A 21,398-nucleotide genomic window follows, 5' to 3' on the forward strand; every position below is an offset into this window, starting at 1 on the left:
AGCACTCAACTGACCATTGGTGTGCATAGAAACTGTGAACCTAATGGAAGGAATACAGGACAAAAGAATTCATAACCTCAACAGAAAGTTTTTCGCATAGACCAAAACCATGATCCATAAAGGACAAAATAAAATGGACTTCATTATAAAGTTTTGCTTTATGAATTTTGCAGAAACCCACCTGCCTCTGCCTCCCAGAGTGCTGGGATTACAGGCGTGAGCCACTACTGCCTGGCTGAAATAGACTTTTAAAAGAATGAAAAGAAATGCGAGTTTCTAGTACTCCTAAGTCCCACAAGCTGGTGAGGACCTGCACCAACAGGAAGTTTGCGGTAGCTGTTATAGTTGCCAAGAGCTAGAAGCAGCCAACTATACTTGGACCAGAAAAAGGATAAGCATCCCGGGGACCACAAACAGTAGTGATGATACAGATGTGCAGCGGGATGCTGTGTAGAAGCAAGAGGGAAAAACAGATCATTCATATGATATGAATCACAGATGAATCTGAACTGTGTTTTGTTAAGCAAAACTTAATGGCAAAGTTACTTTGATTCTATTTCTCCATGATCTGGAAAGTACAGAACCAGAGGGCAAGATCAGATCAGTGGTTGACAAAACTTAAACTGCAGGGAAAGGGAATCGCAAGGTGTTTGTGTTTGTATCTGCCACTATGTTTCAGGTACCTGACTATGCATGACAGAATCTCAAATAGATCATCATCAACTCACACTGGTGTGTGAAAATGGACAATGTTCTGAATCACCTCTAGTCTACAGAAAGGCTGGCAAGACTGCAAATGGATTTCCTATGGGGAAATATTTTGTGTCCTTAGTGTACAATGAACATGTACAAACATGTAGCTAGTGAGAACAGCCTTCTTACTGATGAGACACAGGAGGTAAGGACTGAGTTGGTAATCAGGTGTCAGTTTGGGCTCCTAGTTTTGTTCAGGCACAAAGTGCATATTGCCACAAGCATGACTTCACAAAGAAACATACCCATCCCAGGTCAGCTCCTGATAATGACCTGGAGCCGGTGGCCAGTGTTCTGCAGTGTTCTTCAACCAGTGGGGCTGAGCAATAAAGAAGGAAAGTCCAGGTCAGGCACAGAAGATGGAGGCCAACCTGAAGCACCATGTGATACCAGAAAGTAAATAAATGCTGCAAAGTCATTGGTGGTGGCATTAACCTAGCATGTGACTCAAGCAGAAGGAGCTCCCTTCCAGGAGAAACCAAATGTGTAGTAGTCTTACTGGATCCACACTAATATGAAAAGGGGGACTTCTCATTAAGGAATTATTTCTAGTCCTGATGTGAAGGAACACCAGGAACTTCTGTGAGTAGCCCTGGGGTGCCTAACAAAATAGATCAAGACAACTACATGGGATATTTCTTTGGTGGAAAGTGTATTCCCAAGATGTTTTGTTGGTTACAAACAGAAGCTGTTTAACAGCAGAATCCCAGTAGATACAACCTCAGTAAGCCCATCCTAGTCCATATGACCAGTGACAGTATTGGATGCCACAGCCTCCTAATCATAAGCTCTCGGGGATAGATGTCCCCTGGTAATGTCCTCACCATTTCAAGTCATTGTTAGCAGGACATGATGACAATGTGTATGATCCCAACAATCAGGAGGCTTGGATAGGAGGATTGCCATGAGTTAAGGACAGCCTGTGCTATACAGTAAGTACTGGCCCAGCCAGTGCTCCATAGCAAGACTCTCACAAAAAAAGAACAAACGAACGAAGGAAAGAGAAGACAAAGAAAACAAGGTTATGATGTGGCTTTGTTTTGTTTTTAAAGAATCTTCCTTCCACACTTGGCTAGTGCTTTTGGGGAGAATTGAGGTTCTTGAAGACAGATATTAGAATCCTGGCCAGATGGCAGTTGGGACCAGTCTACGGAATGTCTTTATAGCAAGAGGTCCTACTTACTCCCTGGTGCATTAATGGAAAACTAGTGGCATCAAACTAGGATAGCCAAGATGGCACCCTGCTCAGTTTTTAGTACCAATTGTTGCTGAGTGTCTGGGTATAGAAAATGCCTGGCCAGGCTGGTAAGTGTGGCAACTGTGCTCTGCAATCACAGTGCCCCTGGGAGCACCGAGGGATCTTCTGAACTGTGTATGTCAGCCCTAACTCTGGCACAGGTGCAGATTGACTGAGGGCAGTAAGCCACCTATCAGATTGCAGTCTAGAACAGTGGCAAAGGGACCGGCTAGTTTCACAGGTCTTTCTGTGACATCACTGTGCATCAAACAAATTATGATTTGCTCTTTGTGAGTTTCTATTCTATTCTCTGACATTTTATAATTGACTCTACAATATATTTGTACTACAGTTATCCTCCCTCCCACCCTGTACCCTGCCTTTTCATTTCAACCTTGGGAATATGAGAGAAAAGCAATCTTTTGTTGTGCCTCTGTCAGGAAACAAAGTAAGTAAGTTGAGGTGGACTGGAAGAATAATAAAAGAGGGAGTCCTAGAACTTCTGAGAAGCCAAGGATGTGCCTTTGCTGGCACCCAGAGGACAGTTCTGCTCTTGTGTGCACAACAGTATGCACACCTATACCTTGCATGTAACCACAGCATGGTTCCTGTCCACTTGTATGTCATAAACACATGTCACTGTGAGCTACACATGCATTCTACACCCAGTGACATTTTGTGCTTTCATATTGCTGATTTTTTATTTGAGGTTCATAGATACTTTTGCAAAATTCTTGTTTATTTTGTTTTTTATTCATCTACAGTCAAGTATTTAATTGGAGATACATCAGTGGTAACACCCATTAAATGTGCTATTATTCTGAGTCTCTGTGTTGCATTGTATAGCTTATTGAGGTACATGCCATTCTCTGCATTTCGTAGAAGAGAAAACTGAGGCAGGCACAGATAAAACAGGAGGTATGTGCTGGGCAACGATAACTCCAGATGTCTCTCCTGAGCTGAATGCTCATAATGTGACAGACAGAGACATGAGCGAGTGAATGAGTGAGTGAGCGAGCAAGTGAGTGAGCGAGCGAGTGAGTGAGTGAGTGAGCTCATAATGTGACATGGACAGAGACATAGTGAGTGAGCGAGCCAGCCAGCCTGCCTGTCATCAGGAGAAGCAGACATTCTATATCAGGAAAAACAGTTCTATAATCAGCTTGAAGTCCACAGTAAATGGATTGCTTCTGTGGCTAATATATTCTTACCACAGCAATCTTGGCAGATCCATTTGTAAGCATGTACACAAGGAACAGAGGTATATGCACATGTCTTCAGATCACTTATTGATGGTTCTTACCGAGTCTGTTATGTAGGGACTTATCAATCTGTAGCCCATACAGAGTCGGAAGTTGTTGTGTGTGCAGACTGGACAAACTGCCTTACAGGCCCTGGTGTTTGCAGCAGTAACAAGACAAGTGGCACAAGTGCCCCAGTCCGCTTCCAGCGTCTGTCTCAGTGCACCTGAGACAAGCTGGCAATCAAGTTAGAAAAATCTAACATTAAAGTTAGATTTCCTTTAGATCCTGAAGTAAAATTAGTCACATACTTGATTACAGATGAGTTTCATGGCCAAAGACCAAACATGCTACTGTCTGACAGAGAAATGCTCTTGAAAACTAGGTACCAAACCTGCTGCAGTTCTCTGGTTGGTTGGTGGTTGGTTGGCGGTTGGTGGTTGGTTGGTGGTTGGTGGTTGGTTGGTTGGTTGGTTTTTTGAGAAAGGGTCTCTCTGTAGCCCTAGCTGTCCTGGAACTCACTCTGTAGATACCATCCCCATACCACCCCCAACCTCCTGTTTTCCCCCTTCCCCCTCCCACCCTCTGCCCTCATCCCATCCCAGCTTAAAGAGCTTTTTTTTGTTTGATTTATTTTTTGTTGTTGTTTTAAGTTCTTTGCTTTTTAAAACCAGTATTTAATAAATTTCAGTATAGTTAAAGTCTCCTTATGTTCATATAGGAAGAATTTGGGCTCAGTCAGCATCTTCTATGATGGACACTTTTAACTAAGGAAAATAAAGGTGTAACTATTTTTTACAGTTAAAGTACAACTTGGATTATAGTTTGCACATGTACCTGCATGCATATACATGTCCCACATGTGTACAGGTACCCATAGAAGCCACAGCATGTTTGCGTCCCCAGGAACTGGAACTGTGGTGGCTAAGTACTACCTTATGTTGGAAGGGTACTAAGTTCCCTCCACTGCTGAGCTGCCTCTTCAGCCCTGTAACATCTTCCCATTCATGTATGTCCATTGTTAAAAGTCCTCAACATACAGCTAGCTCAGTGGGATCTAGGCTTTGATGTGTTGCTGCTGTCAGGCATACCTGATGTGTCTTCTGAGCCCCACAGCAGTCAGCCTTTCCTTGTGGGTACATATGCCCACATTTGCTTCACGAAGTATTCCAGGGGAGTGAGGCTGAGGAAGGGGATACATTAAATGTAGAACTATGGACTCTGATTCACTAACGTCACAGTATGCCAGGAGGGAGGCCTGCAAGGAAGAACAGAAGCTGAGGGCGCTCCATACATGAGAGGCAAACTCACCTGACAGAGCCCTAGCACTGAGAAAGGGGACTGAACATGAGCTTGTGCTCCCTTGTATCGCAGTATCTTCGGAGAAATCCAGAAGGACGAGTGCATAGGCAGTGTATCTCTTGTGTCTGCCCACCTGGGAGCCTGTGCTCAGGCCGGATGATGAAGCACTGTATATGACAGGCCACTCTGTCTGTGCTCGGTTTACTAATGTGGCAGATTTTCCTGAAATGATTAACAAATCAAAAAAATTTTACTCCAGCTGGGATAACTCATAACTAAAATACCATCACCATTTTTATTTGGGGGAATGAGGTCCAGAGGAAACTGAGAAATAAATATTTGTTACCATTTCCAAATGGTAACAAAGTAGAGGGAAACCCATTTTATCACAGTCTTTATCTCCTAGTCATTAAGTGTTTATCTGTAGGCACCAACTTCTTGGGTACTAGGAATCCCAGGGCATGACTGTAGGAATTTCCACAGATGAGATGAGAGGACATCTGAGACCCCAACCAGCCACTGGCATTCAGTACATACCCCTGATGCCCACCAAGGCAGCTACTCAGGGGACAGCATCACCTATGGTACCCTGCGTTGGGTCAGGGCAGTGTGTAGGTGGGCTCAGGCCCCGTGAGGAGCTGCCCACCCCTGCTCCTTGGGAACATATTCAGGCATGCTACCCTGCTCTCCTAACAGACTTCTGTGTTTCCCTAGGGAAGATCCCTTTCCTTCAAGACCTTCCTCATCTGGGTTTTGATCAGTATTTACCAAGGTAAGCTGGGCCTGATTTCACCAGACCCTGTAACACATCTTCCCGTTCATATATGTTCATCACTAAAAGTCCCCCAACAACATAGGGATTGTCTGGCTGTCTATCTGTGCTGTCTTAGCAATACTGTTTTGTGTTTTTACCTGCAAATTAAATATCAACAGCTTAAAGTGTCTCTAACAGTAAGTATTGTCTATCTTGTAGATTAGTATTCCAGCATATGGATGTATGGATTGATGTTCTGGGAAGAGCTTTTGGGTTGGTTGTAGGGGTTAAATTTTAGAGATGGGGTCTTGTGTAGCCCCAGGTAGGTTTGGTCAAACTCATCATGTAACTGAGCTGTTCCTGAACTCCTGATTCTTTTATTTCCCCCTTCCAAGTGCTGTGTTGCAGGTGTGTGCCGCTGTGCCCAGTTGGTGTGATGCCCATACTCTGCCTACTCAGCCACATTCCCCAGCCCAGACTGTACTTTATAACTGTCAGTGTCGTCAGAACACTTTGATAAGCACTTCTCACAGTGCTCTACAATGGTTTCCTCACAGGATGGTGATAGTGAGGCCTGGAGACATCTGTTATGTAGTAGGAAGCTGCTGCCCCTCTGCTAGGGTTCTAATGAGGACAGCTTATCTAACCTAACCTAACTGCCTAGCCGATCAGAGATCTCACGTGAGACTGGGAGCTCAACCAACCGGGAAGTTGGCTTCCTATAGATCTTTAAAGTCTGTGAGCCTCTGCAAATGCCACAGTTCAGTTTTTGATTGGACTGTCCATCCCTGTGAAATCTGTCTGTGTCCCTGGTCCCTGTTGTGTGTGTTTGAGCCAGCTGTTCCTGCTCTCCCTCTTCTAGCTAGGTCACATGATAACGCAGTTCCCAGGCCAGCAAGGAGGCTGCCCTGAGAAAGGCCTCTCTCTCCTCCAGGAGGCATCCTCATGTATGGGGCCCTGCTGCTCTTCGAGGCCGAGTTTGTCCATGTTGTGGCCATCTCCTTCACAGCGCTGATCCTGACTGAGCTGCTCATGGTGGCCCTGACTATCAGGACGTGGCACTGGCTGATGGTTGTGGCGGAGTTCCTCAGTCTGGGCTGCTATGTTGCCTCACTTGCTTTTCTGAATGAGTATTTTGGTAAGTGCTTGGAAGTGATTCATTATCTGCAAATGATCCTTACCCCTTGGTTGTCATTTCCTCAACACCTTCTCTTATAGACAAATGCTGTAGAAGAAAGCCTTACCACACAGATTGTTTTTCTGGAAAGATAAAATGTGGTAGTGATTTATAAAATGGAGACCTTCTCCACCTTGCTTATGTTTGCCACGCTCATGTTCCCTCAAGAGCTACTCTGTGTGTGTCCATGGTGGGAGTCGTTGACTGCTTCAAGGCTCTGAGCCACACTGTCCCACTCCCTTCTGCTGTCTGAAGGCTCCTGATGGCAGCCTTAGGTTTCTCACCATGTAAAGAGGGTGTCTTCCCCAGCCCAGCTCACAGTGACTTGCCAGGAGACCTCAGCTTCCTAAGAAAAAGATCCTAAGCAAAATGTGCTGGAGTTCCCCATCTGAGAACCTACACTCCTCTGTCCTGCCACACCCTAGCACTGGTCCGGCCTCTCCTGGTCCACACTGTTTCACACTCTTCTTCCCCAGCCAGAGGCTAAGAATGGAAGAAGCCATATCCTATCAACCTGGTAAGCATGACTGAAGAGAGGATAATGTGCTAACGAGTCATGATGAGTGTGGGCTTCACTGGGCTCCTAGAGTGTGAAAAGTCCCCATTTCCCAGACTTCAAAGCAGAGAGTGTGGACATGGTCAGTGCGCCCGTGGTGTGCATTCTTCTAGCTGCCTGAAAGCCAGGCAGTGTACTTCTTGATCTAAAACGAAAGGCCCCAGGCTTCCAAAAGGGGAAACCTTTATATGTTCCTCTTGTGTTCTTCACACCCATGATGGTAGTGGCAGTTTTCATCTTGAACAGTTGTCCATACAAGCTAGTCACATTCCTTTGGACCTTGCACGTCACGTGGAGACACTGTGACTTTGGGTGATGAGTGTGAAGTTTGCACACTGGTGAATACAAAGCCACTCCAGGTCCTGGATCCACGCCACAGTGAGTTCAGTTGCTGCGGGCCATCACTCTGTAGACCAGTCAGGGAGTGATGCAGATGGGAGGTGGAGAGTTAGCTGCCCATCAAAGGAAGCATGACACACCTGGCATGAAAGAAAGGGCTTCAAATGAGAACATCACTAGTACTCTTGTTTGGAGCGTGGTGTGAGCCAGTCTCCTCTAGGGAAAGGTTTGCTTTTATGGCATTCACTTCAGCATGTGTCTATCACTGTGCACAGACGGTGAGTCAAAACACTCGGGTTGGAAAGCAAATGATCATTCTAAAGTTCATTGCTGTCACAGGCAGGCATACAGTGGATTCTGTACATGGGAGTTATACAAGTGACGCCAAATAGCCTGTCACAGGACCCTAGGAAGGACGGTTGCCTCGGTTCCCATGCTCTCCTCTGCAGACTGCAGCTGATGCTGTCTGCCTCCTGCCAGGCCAGACTGCACAGAACAGGTCTTGTGCGTGGAAGCAGGCATTAGAAGCCCTGAGGTGAAGCAGAGTTCTAAAGTGGACACTGAGATACAAGCAGAGTCAGGGAATGTGTCTACTTGTTTGCTTCCAAGTTAAGGTGACATCATTGCTACATTGTTGTTCTGTTTAAAAGATTATATGGCAGCAGGCAATGGAAGGAAGGGTTAACCCCCAACTACAAGTGCATTCCACACTAACAGAACATTCTACTGCTTTTTAATGCATTTCTCTAATCAGTAGCTAACTAACCACTTAAAATGTCTGAGCCTCTTTTAATCTCTCCTTCATCTGCCTTGTTCATGTTTTCTCTTGGCACAGGTATAGGCAGAGTATCTTTTGGCGCTTTCTTAGGTAGGTAAAGTTATTATTCCCTTCCAGAGTATAGAAATTTAGCAAAGTAGCAATGATAAGCATGCTAACCTAATTCTTTAAATTTTTAAATACAAACTGATCTTCCTCTAATTTGGCACTTGTCATCTCAGTGAAGCTTCATGAGCCCGCCCTGAGCCACCTCCCCACACAGTGTGCTTGTAGGTGCTATCCAGCTAGGTGAGGGAAGTCTGGGGTCTAGCCTGCTGTCCTTCCCTAAAACAGACTTGCTGGAGGCTTCCTCCAGTGGTGCGTGAGCACAGCCTGGACTCCAGCACCCGATATGAGAGTGGCTGGAAGCTGGGGCTCTCAGCGCGGCTGCTCATGGCAGTCTGGGTCTCCGCACTCTGTGCTCTTCAGCTTGCGTTAGGCTTGTGCATGAGGGAGTCCATGGCCTAGTTAACAGAAAGCGAGCCTGCGTCCTCCGAGCAGCAAGGCAGTGTCCTGTCAACCATGCTGTAGGTCTGTCTGTTGCAGGTCTGTCTGCCTGCTGGTCCCCTGCAAGTCCTCCCCAGTACCAGGCTGTGCTCACTGTTGGCAGAAGCACACATTGGACAGCTGAGGTCAAGGACAGACCTGTGGCACACAGCCACAAGGGAGCCATTGGCTCTGGGGATCCTGAGGGGGCTCAATCTGGGCTGTGGCTACAACCTTAGGGGCTGGGAGCTCCTGTAGTGGCTCTCATTCTCCTCTGCCTCCTCCTGACAGATGTTGCCTTCATCACAACCGTGACCTTCGTGTGGAAAGTGTCAGCTATCACTGTGGTCAGCTGCCTCCCTCTCTACGTGCTCAAGTACCTGAAGAGAAAGCTGTCTCCTCCCAGCTACTCCAAGCTGTCGTCCTGAGCATGGCATGAGGCCAGCTAGAGACTCATGCGTGGGCAGCATGAGGGACTGGTGTTGCTGATAGGCTGAGGGCTGAGCTCACCTAGCCCTGCTGGGTCGTGTCTGTACTGAAGCAGCGTGAACAGCTACTGAAAGGAAGTAACAGCCTCGGCACAGCTGGGCAGGCTTCACTCCTGAGTGCCAGAGTGTAATTTCTGCAGTGGTACACTGTAGAAAGCCATGCCTGCACATGCCCCTGCACCTCCGGAGACAGTGGGCCTACTCACCCACCCTCTGCCATGGCCACACTCCTCTGCAGATGCAGTTTTGCTTTTCAGTGGACACCACACACACACAAGCCCAGGTGGCCAAGCGGTGACACTTCTGCTATCCTAATTCACAGCTATGAATGTAAACCATTCCTCAAGGCACTTCTGTTAGCTGATGCGTTTTTATATCTGTAAAACCATACTCAGAACTGTTTACATAGAACTTGACTGTCCTGTGCTGCCACAGCGCCAGCCACAATGCTTCGCTTCCTGAGTAGGAGCCCCTAGTCCGTGTGGTTATACTCATAGCCCACACTCCTCTGCGCCTGTGACGGCAGCGCCTGTGTGAAAGGCTGCACTGAGGGCTGATGGGAGCTCTTTAGAGGACTTCTGGCCTTAGAGTTAGCCCCAGGCATTGTGAGTGCAGCTCTGTGCTGTATAGCGTGCCCACCACACAGTGGGCCTCTTGCGCTCAGCTCCTCACATGCGAAAGCAGGCTGTGGGAGTCTCCTTTGCACTAGTTTTTTTTTTTTTTTTTGTATATGCCTGTGCTCTTAGCTTGACTTCCCCTCAAATGTGGGCCACTAAGACCCTGAAATCCTTGGGGAAGCACAAGCTGTGTGAGTGGAGCCCTGAAGAGCTCGCCTTAACAGGCCATGTGTGTGTGTGGGACCCTCCACCAGGCTCCTGTGAGGAGAGACTGGCTGCAAATAAAGCTTCATTGTCCCTACAGCGCCTTTTAACCTGAACACCTTTGTCCTTAGTTGGGGACCTTCTGTGTGCTTGCGCATAGTCCCTTTCCAGACACAATTGCAACCAGAAAAGCTGTTTCTTATATTCTCCACAAGGTGTCACTGTTGGTTGTCAGTTCACAGGCAGGTTTTCTCCCTGCTGAAAGAGGGAACCGGGAGGTATCTGACCTGACCTCTTCATGCCCCCATCCCCGCACTGATGCAGCGTGAATTAAGAAAATGCCAGAAGGCTGTGAGCTGAGACCTCAAAGCTTGGGCTGGGTGTAGACGGAGTGCAGATCACTCTCTCTACCTGTATGCTGCTTAGAAACGGAACACACATGGCAAACTAACCAGCATGTGTGTCGAGAGTTGCAGAAAGCCTCGGAAAACAATACCATGAACCTTTGCAGTTCAGATGCTTTGATGCACAGGCCTTCCCATGGTGGTGGATATGGAACAGGCTTTAAGACTTCAGAAGTCGAGATGCACCAAATCCTAGTTAGAAGCTGTGGGAAGCCAGTGAGGTTTCTCATCTCTGAAGAGCATCAGCTCCCTCAGGATGCCACTGGTGGGTCTGATGAGACAAGCATGGGAGGAAGCCCTGGACAGACGCCTGGCACACAATGACTCAGAAGGACTAAACAAAAAACTGCTTAATAAAGGATCATTACCTGATCTAGCTCAGTCCTACAAAGTAGCTTGTCAAGAATTGGGGAAAAGGGCCACCTTGAGGAGCAGCCCTGCGCTCCTGCTGGCTTCTGAGACAACCTTGTTGGATGTACTTTTAGATTCTGGAGCTTTCTTGGCTCCAGAGATTCTTGTGGACGGGCTTGCCTGCTGTGAGCACTGACCAGCCCCACAGAGGGCTTCTGTGTCTTCTGCAGGCCTCCTCCTCTGCCATAAACAAAGGGCCTCTGGATTGTTCAAGGTCCTAGTCTTGGTCTCAACCTTCATCCCATTGGAAACTCCAAGCAGGAAACCTTCCCAGATTCCTCCAGTACACATACGATGATGTAGATACGGCCTTGCTCATATCCATAAAAATGTGTATGCAGGGAAACTGGCAGGATAGCAAGTGGAGAAACTCCCCGGAGAGGTGGAGCGGAGCCAAGGCCAGAAAAGATCCAGTCATGCCAAGGATAAGGTAGCTTTAGGACAGAGGACCAGATGAGTGGAAGCAGAGTGCAGAGTAGTGGAGCAGAGCCTTGGGAGAGTGCTACAGGAAGCCCAGGGAGGCAGGCATGTGGGCGAACATGGAAGAATGAGGGAGCTGTGGACAGGTGGCGAGATGCATAGGTAGGCAGCTGGACAGATGGACGGACAGATGGATGGACTAGTGGGTAAGTAGGCAGATCAGTGGATGGGTGGATGGATGAATGAATTGATGGATCGGGGTGGGTGGGTGGATGGATGGATGGATGGATGGCCAGTCCAGTAGCTGAATAAATGAGTAAGCAGATAGGTAAATAGATGGGTAGGTGGACAGATTAGTGGATGAACTTTTCATGACTTCTTAACATTTCAGCCTAGGAACCACCATGATTTTTCTTCTAACACTTGTGAAGCCTGTGGATCCCACAGAACCCTAACAAGTTGTTTAAAATCCCATTGCTTCCTTTCTGTTATGCTCAGAGCCCTGCAAAGAGACCGTAGTAGAAAGGCCAGGTGCTACTCCACCTCTGTGGGAGGCCTAGGGGTCATCCTGTGCAGCATTCAAGCGTGTCTCTATTTCCATCCTTACAAAGAGGGCATGGGGCGCTGCGTGGGAAGGTGACTTCCATACCTATACTACAGTCCTTAGTCAAAAGACAGTTGACCCAGCTGGGCAAAAAAGCAAACTACACTCTGTACAGAGACACAGTGGACTGGAAGCAAACCGATGGGCAACTACAGTGTGCCAACAGAAGGTATCATAAAGCCAGCAGTCCATGACACCGCCATCCTAGGAGACTGCATATACCAACTGTCACTCAGGACAAAGAGAACCTTTGATGGAAATTGTGTTAAGTAGATGAATAACAGAATACTCTGGGCTTGGTAGACCAGTTGCCCTCCTAAGCATTTTAGGTTTTTTAATATTTTCCCTCTGTATAGTCATAAAGTGCATGTGGTGTGTACACATGTATATGTAGTTCTCACATATGCATATGTGGAAACGGGGTTGTTAGGTGGCCTGCTCTGTCACTCCCTGAGTTAACCCTTTAAGACCAAATCTCTCAATCTTGTAGCCAGCATTCCCCAGTGATCCTTCCCATCTGCCTGACCAGCACTGGGTTGCAGACAACCACACCTAGATTTTTATGCTAAGTTCATGCTTGCAAAGCAAGTTCTCGTACCCACTACAGCAGCTCCACACCTCTGTGACTGGCATCTTTACCACCATCAGTAGTGGCAAATATGAAAGGAAGGAGAAATTAAAATGATACTATCAGGTCATCAAGCCGAGTTGGCATTATGAGGGTATGCACCCAGCCACTTCAGGAAATACAGTGGGCCAGATGCTGGGTCAGTAAGATCCCCAGAGAAGCACAAATAGCCAGAATCAAGTAGACACACAAAGTAGTTGAGACACACCTGTAATTCCAACACTTAGGAGGCTGAGGCAGGAGAATTGTACATTTGAGGACAGTGTGACCTACATAACAAGGCCCTGTTTCACAAAACAAGAGTCAGATGGTCTACTTCTAAAGTATGTACAATTTTCAACTTAATGAAAATGTCAAAATTTGACAAAGCCAAGCCTGAGGGATCTGACTTATAGGCTTATGTGAGGGATGAAGTGTAAAAATCAATAGACTTCACTTTTATGAAGCTAGGGGGAGAAATAGCAAGGCAAGCTAAAACTAGACGCAAAGAATGATAATGTATCGCAGAGAAAGGTTCACAATGCAGCCAATAGTCCCAGAAGCCAGACTAGCAGCTGGCCCTCCTGCTCAGCTGCCGAGAAGAGACTAAATCCCCACTCTGTGGTTCCATGGACTGGACACAGCTGCCGGAGGCCGCCAGGCTTAGTGCAGAAGCATACCTGGGAAGACTGGAAAAGCAACAAGGTTCATTTGGCTCGGTTTCTGAGGCATCCGGGAGTGTGTGCTGGATCACAGCCGTGCTCTTGGAGTAGACAGGAAGCAGAGAGGCAGAGGAAGGGATCAGGGTTCCCACAGCCCCTTCAAGGCACACCCCCAGTGACCTAAACTACTCCCACTAGGCCCCATCTGACTAGGGCCCACACTTGTCTAGAGCTCCATCTGGAAACCAGGCCTTCCAACCCCCCACCCTTGGGGAAAAATTTAAGATGCCCCACAGTAACATTCTTTGGGGCTTGCAGAGTGGGGAGCAGAGTATTCTGTGGCGAGCAGACAACAGTGGTGCTGCAGCCTCTTCCTGGTGCTTACATAGTAGATGGGGGCAGGGGTCTTACCCACAATTCATATTTTTAACCAATATTTAAAATATGTTGTGAAGATAATGAATATCTACTAAGAATTGAGCTCAGATGAGTGAACACCTGCTGAGTGGTCAGGTCAGACATGTCAGACACTGAACCCTGAATGGGAAGTGGGCTCAGGCCTGGACAGCAGTGTTTCTGATTATTGATTTTTCTAGACACTAATTGGTAAACCCAGTTATCTTAGGGTTTCTATTCCTGCACAAACATCATGACCAAGAAGCAAGTTGGGGAGGAAAGGGTTTATTCAGCTTACACTTCCACACTGCTGTTGATCACCAAAGGAAGTCAGGACAGGAACTCAAGCAGGTCAGGAAGCAGGAGCTGATGCAGAGGCCATGGAGGGATGTTTCTTACTGGCTTGCTTCCCCTGGCTTTCTCAGCTTGCTCTCTTATAGAACCCAAGACTACCAGCCCAGGGATGGCACCACCCACAAGGGGCCCTCCCCCCTTGATCACTAGTTGGATCTCATGGAGTCATTTTCCCAACTGAAGCTCATTTCTCTGTGATAACTCCAGCCTGTGTCAAGTTGGCACACAAAACCAGCCAGTGCACCAGTTGACTGTGAGCATCTTTGTCTATGAATACAATTCATGGGCTGCAGACAGCTCCTGTGTGGGCCAGTACTTACGAACCAGCCCAGATGGGAGGGTCTGCCTGAACCAGGGATCAAGAGGCCACAGGCCCTTTCAAACTTGGAGCCTTGTGTTGCCAAGGAGCAGGACACCCTGGGGTCCCAGAGGATGCTGTAGGTCTAGGAGGGCAGGCTGCAGCCTGTCACTCTCATGCCCAGTGGTCGCTTTGGTCAGTCCTGTAGCTCTGTGGCAGGAGATTCTTGGACCCATAAGCACGTTGTCCTCACACATCCTCCTGCCCCACCACATTTGGAGTCTAGCACCTGCCACTGGCATTCTTGACTGTCCTAGCCTCCATTCCTCATGAGAACAGCACGATACCACAGATGTGCCTGGAGAGTGCAGCAGCAATAAAGGGCTGGAAAGACTGAGGTACAGAAGTTTACAGGCTTCTCAGTGCAGACAGCTGAGCTGGCCTTGCGTGCAGAGTTGTACATGTGTGGGCCTGGCTGTGCCCCGCATGCGGCTTCTCAAACTATAGGGCCACACTCATGCAGGTCCCTAAACCATCCTTGCTAGTACCTCCAGGCCACCATACAAGACCTGCAGGGCGTGGGATGGCCTGAGGTCATGGAGCTGGACACTTGACAAGCACCTCTGTTCTCCCAGCTGGACCTGTACCTTCCCCTTCCCCCCAAGTATCCCAGCCGGGGACTCAGTCTCAGCCTCCGCACCCTTCTCATCCAAGACTGGCTGACCTCCACACCCTATAGAAAAGCTGCCCAGCTAGGAGCGTAACCGCACCGAGCCAAGCCACACATCCTCCTGCCCCTGCCCCTGCCCCTGCCCCTGCCCCTGCCCCTGCCCCTGCCCCTGCCCCTGCCCCTGCCCCTGCCCCTGCTTCTGCTCCTTGCACATGTCCTCAGGATTTGGCAGGAGCCACAATGAGACGTGATGTGCTCACCTCTCTACTTCCCTCTGACCTGCCTTTGGGCATTGGTCAGACACTTGGCAGGGTATCCGCCTGGAAAGGGCCCTAGGGGAAAGTTGTCCAGCTCTGCCTTCCACCTGTGTCAAGTTATAAAAATGCCCTCCACTGGGAGCAATGCCCTTGCCCCTCACTGCCTGTGGCAGGTGGGTGAGCTAGTCCCGAGGCTGCGAGAATGGGACAGCTTGCCCCCCCTGTCACTGGCTGCAGCACTCGGAAGAGCAGACACCTCACCTGGGCAGCAGGGTAGAGCTGGCCTTGGTGGCAAAGGTGTGCGTGAGCCAGCCCTAAGGACATGAAAACAAAAGAGCTGACCCCTTGCTGCCTGCAGCCTTGGGTGAGCTAGCTGTGGCATCCTGGTGGTGTGCGAGCAGGAGAGCTGGTAGGCTCAGGCTGAGCAACTCAGCTATCTCCCAGTCCTGGATCCACCACAAAATCTACCCCATCTGTGATCCACTGGCGTGCATGAAAGGTTGACCGTGCAGGTCCAGAGCTGTACCATCTCCATGGCACAGGCTACAACAGGATACCCAAGATGAGCCTCCTTGAGGATCCAATATAGTGTAGCAAAAACCAGAGGCCACCAAACAAACCAAGGACTCTGCAATGAACATTTGCCAAGTAAAGATGTGTGGACAAAGGGTATACATACTGTGTAACACACTAACACGCTACAGCTTCCATGAAAAGACCTTTTCCCAACTTTTTGGTATGGTGGTTACAAGGCTGGAAGGTGAATACAAATGTGTGAGTGAATTAGGATACATGGTGTGAACTTCACCAAGATTCAATGCAAAGTTCTAAAAAGAAATGCACTGCACCACTGTGCCTTCCTCAGTCTGCATTGGCACCTGAGTATAGGTGTAATTCCAGATCGTCCCAGGAGGGGGCAATAGAAACCAAGAAACGGTGCTTCCAAGGTGTTCTGGAAACCCAGGCTTAGGGTTTAGTTAACTACTGGACAGAATGAGCAATCCCCGATGCCACGTGGTCAACGCGAAATCTTGGCATTATTCTAGCAGAGGAACTGCTGCTGCTGCTCACAGGAGCTTGTGGACAGTAGTATCTGGTTTTGCCTAAGTGGGGAGCTCGCTTCCCTCTGCAGCAGAGCCCCAATGTTCAAATTCCAAGTGCCTACTCCTTGTGGGAAGGGTCCCAAGGCTACAACCCAGGGCTGGAACATCCACAAGCTGCCACTCATAAGAGACATCCTGCATACCTGAGGAGCCAGCGGTCTCTGGGGGCTGAGACCTTCCCATCCATTCTGCTGATCCCGAACTCTGTGCCCAGCTCACTAGGCACGGAGGGAGCTGCTCTGCTCCCTCCAGGCCCTGGACAGCCACCTGTGAACTGTGGGCTCAGCCTAGATGCCTCTTCCACCGGGTGTACATACAGGTATAGGTAGGCAGCTTTGCAAGTATGGGGTTCAGCAGCAAGTGTTCTGGGGCCTTTGAATGCCCACTCCCACAGGGAATGTGCGGGGATACTCCCAAAGCTGCCGTGCACGGGTCAAGTGCTACTTCTCTCGGGAGGAGCAAGAGTGAGGCCTTAAAACCATGCAAGTCAGAAATCTGGGGTGTTATGTGGAAATAGAGTGAAAACATTGAGAGGCCCAAGAGTGCCAGTATCCCAGCCAGGATGTCAGCCATACCCACAGAGGCACCCAGCTGCGCCCAACCAGTAGCGCCCTCCTCCACATAAAGACTGAGTAGCCCTGATTCAGTTTCTCCCTGAGAAGAACAGCCTGTGTTTGAAGAAGGGTTATGACCAGGGCTCTGTGAACATGTGAAAGGCTGCAAGTCAGAGCAACTCTGGGCTCCCCTGGAAAAGTGGCTATACTTCTTCTTATTTTATCTGTAACCCGGAGGCCAGGAGTTACCCTGCCAGGACCTGCTGCCACGAATCTGCACCATTTACCCTGCCAGGACCTGCTGTCCCCAACATTTTTTTTCCCTTTTGGCCATTTGTTGAGTAAGGTGCTCACAACACTAGGAACTCTCCACCTCTCTCCATAAGCCCCAGAGATGATTGTGACCCACCCCCCAAACCTGGAGTGGGCAGGCAAAATACAAAGAAGACAGAAACAGTACGTCTTGCCCTACCTGACCTGACCCCTGTACCCGCCAGCAGCTCAGGCCCCCACATGTAGGTCAAGTCCTGCACAGGAGATTAACCTGGGTCTCGAGAAGGATGTGGGCCATTTCATTTCAATTATGCAGCCGACTCCCGCGTCCTCGGGGTACTGTTAATTGTTGGTATTTCTCTCTCTTTCTGTAAAGAATCCTTGTGTGGTTCCTCAGGGTTATGAAGCTAACATTACCTGCTGTGGGTCTGTGGAAGAAAGAGCTGCTGGTTCTCTTAATTTCTGTGACTAATAATGTGTTCGTGTCACTCACAGCTTCCCAGGACCAACCCTTCATAGTCATATGATACATGCAGTTTCCCAGGATGAACACCTTCATATTTATATCATACATGTAGAGGATCCCAGGATGAGCTCCTGCGCATCCACACCATGTACAGAGGTTCCTGGGCAAGCCCCTTCATATCCATAACATATATACCAGGGTTCCACAGACGATCACATCACCCCGCCCACAGAGCTGCTCGCAGCACACGCCCTTCCCTGCGGAATGTGCAGCAGCAGCAGCAAGCAGCAGGACATTGACATGCCGCCAGTTCCAGGGTCCTTGATGACAAAACAGAGGGGAGAACTGAGGAAGGCAGTGGTTGTTGTCACTGCGGGGAGTCTGGGGACATGGGGTGGCTTCCAGGGATAGCTGGGGAGCTTCTGGACTTGGATCCTGTGGCCATTCTGCCATGAATGACCTTGACACTAAGGTACCTCAGCTCCACAGACTGCTGATGCTATGTGGAGAATGTGCCTGGCTGTGGAGTACACCCTCCTGCCTCAAGCTGGCCGGGACCTCCAGGCGGGAGGGGTGGGGCATGTCTTAGACTAGAAACTGGAAGTCCAGGGGGAGTAAGGAGAGGCCTTGGGGCGCCTGGACTGGGGCGCTGGTAGCTCTGGGGACCCCCCTGGTTGCCACCATCTTCTGGTGCCTCATGTATCCGGACTCCACCTCCACCCCCCACCCATTTGAGGTGGTGATCTCTCTTGGGACAACCTGAGTCATCCCCATCCTCAATTTGTGACAAACAAAAAGGGGCAACGTGGGAACAGCAAGTCAGCAGAGCAGCCTGGGTGAGAGGCCTGGATGTCTCCTACCAGACCTCTCAGATTTTGGGTGATGCTAGGGCCAAGGGGCCAAAACACCAGCATGGAGGGGATTGGTATGTTAGAGACGGGGGGGGGGGGGGGGGGAGAGGGAGCGGGAGGGGTATTACAGAGATGGGTTATGATCTGATCGCCAACTAGGAATCCGAAGGCTGTGCCGAGGGTGAACTTACAACATTGTAAAATACCCAGGCCCAATGAACCAAGTTGCCAGGGCCTGCAGAAGCCTAGGATTCAGAAATGGGGAGAGAGGTGCCGTGGGGCCTGGAGGGCATGACAGGTCTCCTGATAACTGCGTACTTCAACTGTCAGGAACATGCCAAGAGCATGCCTGATACAGCAAGACATGTCAAGAACCCCCTTTCAGGGCTGCCTGCTGACAGACATCCTGTCCCTTGGACCACTTGACCTCTTAATACATGGAACTGCTGTACTCTGGGCCAACTCACCCCATCAACTCACCCTCTGGAGGATGCACTGCTGCTGCCCCTTAGCATTCTCCCTGCTCCCCCTCCCCCACAGGCACTCACCCTTGAGGCGTACCAGCCAGGGAATGCCATTGGCTCTGGGAAAGGAGCCGCCCATACACCCCATTTCCTGAGCCTGCATCTCCAATACCCACACACAATGTGGTAAAGAAAGATGGGCATCACAGTCATGGCAGAGGCAGTGTGCCCTACGGGGCCACGTGCCCACCCAGTAGCCAAGGTCTCTCCCAGGCCTCCACTCCCTACCAGTTAACAGGCAAACCACCCCTCTCTGGGACCTGCTGCTTGTACCTGTCTTCATGCCCCGGAACCCCAGAAAGAGGCGGTCCCAACCCCATGTCCTCCTTGATGCTGAGCTACACTAGTACTGAAACTACAGGGGAATGCGCTGCCTGTTCCCAGGCCTCCTCTGAAGGCCAGGGTGAGAGCACAATGCCTAAGGGCCAGAACTCTCCCTGGACGCTGAAGAAGATGAAGACTGGTACGGAGCACTGATTGATGAAGTGCAGGGCACTGATTGATGGGGTACAGGGCACTGATAGCCTGCATGGGAGAGGGAAGGAAGAGGACAAGGCGTGTGACAGAGACACGGGAGCGAGAAGGCTGGCTGGTCACTGTGGCCTATGTCTATGGTTACTGCTGCTCAAGAGGCTGAGGCAGGAGGATCGTTTGTGCTCAAGAGTTCAAGGATAGCCTGGACAATGCAATTAGATATAGTTTCAGAATGGAGATGAAAGAAAAATGAGGTAGAGAGAAAGAGCACAAGGAAGGAGAAGGGAAGGGGAAAGAGGGAGGCAGGGAAAAGAGGGAGGGAGAAGATAAAAGGAGGGAGGGAGGGCTGGGAGGGAGGGAGGACATGGGAGCATGCAAGCGGACATTCTAGTTAGCCTTTGGAAAGGGGCTGCCCTGGCACATGCCACAGTATGGGCACACTCAAGGGCAAGCCTGGCAGCAAGGATGGGTGCAACATGGCTTCGCTTCCTGTAAAATCTTTTATTTTATACATATGAATGTTTGCCTGTATTTATTTGTGTGTTGTGTGGGTGCCTGGTGCCTATTGAGGTCAGAAGAGGGCACTGATCCCCTGAAACAGCAGTCAAGGATGTATGTTAGCCCCCGTGTCGATGCTGAGAGCAGAGTGTGGATGCACTGAGCTCCCACACCCCGGGTGGAGCCATCTGTCCAGACCCCTGGGTTCCTATGGAGTCTAGGAGTGTCAGATCCTTGGGACAGGCAGTACAGTGCTCGGAGCCCAGCAGGGACACAGTGGGAACAGGCTCCATTTGGGAAGACAGAAACGTGCCAAAAATGCGAGCGGAACTGTCACCCATCATAGAATAGGCACACACTTGAAATGGACTACACAGGGCAGTGGAGATGACCCAGTGGGAAGGCTATTGCCATACAAACCTGAGGACCCGAGTTCAGATCCCCAGAACCCACCATTGAGCACAGTGGTACCTCTGTAGCACAGCACTCACACAGCAGATGGGTGGTGGACAGGAGAACCCCACAGGCTTGTGGGCCAACACCTGAGGTTGTTCTGTAACCTACATACACACACACACATACACACGCCATGGCATGGGGATGCCTACATGCATTCACACACAAAAATATCTTTTAAATAGGTCAAAATAGTCAATTTCATGTTATGCCTATTTTAACAGTTTTGGAAAAGTAAACCTCCTTTAAAATAGTAAAATAGACTGTCTGGATGGAGCCCGAGCCCTGGGGAAGCCCCCGGCTCGGTGGGGACAGCCTGGGCATGCTGCGTCGGTAACTTGAAGCCTTGCAGTGGAGAGGCTTGTGTTCATTTACACTTTGGCAAGATGCCACTTCCTGTTTCTAAGAAGAATTAAAGGGCTGAGCAGACCTTTAAAAAGCTCCACATCTTCTTGGACATCAAACGGCCCCACACAACCTCTTGATGGGTTGAGGGTAAAGGAAGCGGAGACACATGGATTAAATTCCCCTTGCGATTTACTCCAGTTTAAAAATTAATGGAAAAAGTGCCTGGCAAAACTTGTTTAGAGCTTTATTGAACCAAAACAGTTTAAAAATAGTTTGGGAAGCTGGGCCTGCTCTGGGTGGCTGGAGCTATGTCTCGCCAGGGCTGAGGGGCTCCTGGGGCAGCCAGAGCCACGTGCTCTGCAGTGGAGAAAACTGCCACCCGTGAGAAATGACAGCAGTCATCTGATATCAGAGAAGGGAAAGAAAACGTGCCGCCTCATTACCGAGGGCTGGGAGCAGAGTGGCTCGCTGTGGGCTACGGCTTAATTAAAATATTCCAAGAAAGTGAACATTTGCAGAGGGTTACAATGTTGCCATCAGAAAACTTTTGTTCCTCATTATAAGCTTTTTGCTATCAAACAAACAAACAAATAAAGATCTCTAAGTTTGAAAGGGTCCGACCTGAAAGAAAGGGTGACCCTTTTGCTGTGGGGAGCCCTGTAGGGAGAGAGAAGCAGGCCGTCCCATCACAGTCACAACTTGGTGACTTCTTGTTCTATAAAATGGACTGACAAAGCTGCTTATGAACACAGCAGGTGGGGCCACCTCCAATCCCCAGCCTCCCTTTCTAACCTGGC

General features: G+C 49.4%; 1 protein-coding gene across 5 annotated transcripts in view; it reads left to right on the forward strand.

Annotated features, from left to right (window-relative positions):
- Atp9b (ATPase phospholipid transporting 9B (putative)) overlaps window positions 1-10,070 on the forward strand; it is a 221,512-nt gene extending 211,442 nt beyond the window's left edge. For 3 of the 5 annotated variants that reach the window (XM_052155254.1, XM_052155255.1, XM_052155259.1), the window contains 4 exons: window positions 5,248-5,305; window positions 6,222-6,425; window positions 8,195-8,227; window positions 8,954-10,070. In XM_052155254.1, the coding sequence (XP_052011214.1) occupies window positions 5,248-5,305; window positions 6,222-6,425; window positions 8,195-8,227; window positions 8,954-9,090 (432 nt within the window). In that variant the 3' untranslated portion in view covers window positions 9,091-10,070. The remainder of the gene's footprint in view (window positions 1-5,247; window positions 5,306-6,221; window positions 6,426-8,194; window positions 8,228-8,953) is intronic. The other 2 variants (XM_052155257.1, XM_052155258.1) reach the window with 1 other exon arrangement.
- Window positions 10,071-21,398: the final 11,328 nt, after the last annotated feature.

Source organism: Apodemus sylvaticus, chromosome 13 (genome assembly GCF_947179515.1).
Source record: "Apodemus sylvaticus chromosome 13, mApoSyl1.1, whole genome shotgun sequence".
NCBI lineage: Eukaryota > Metazoa > Chordata > Mammalia > Rodentia > Muridae > Apodemus > Apodemus sylvaticus.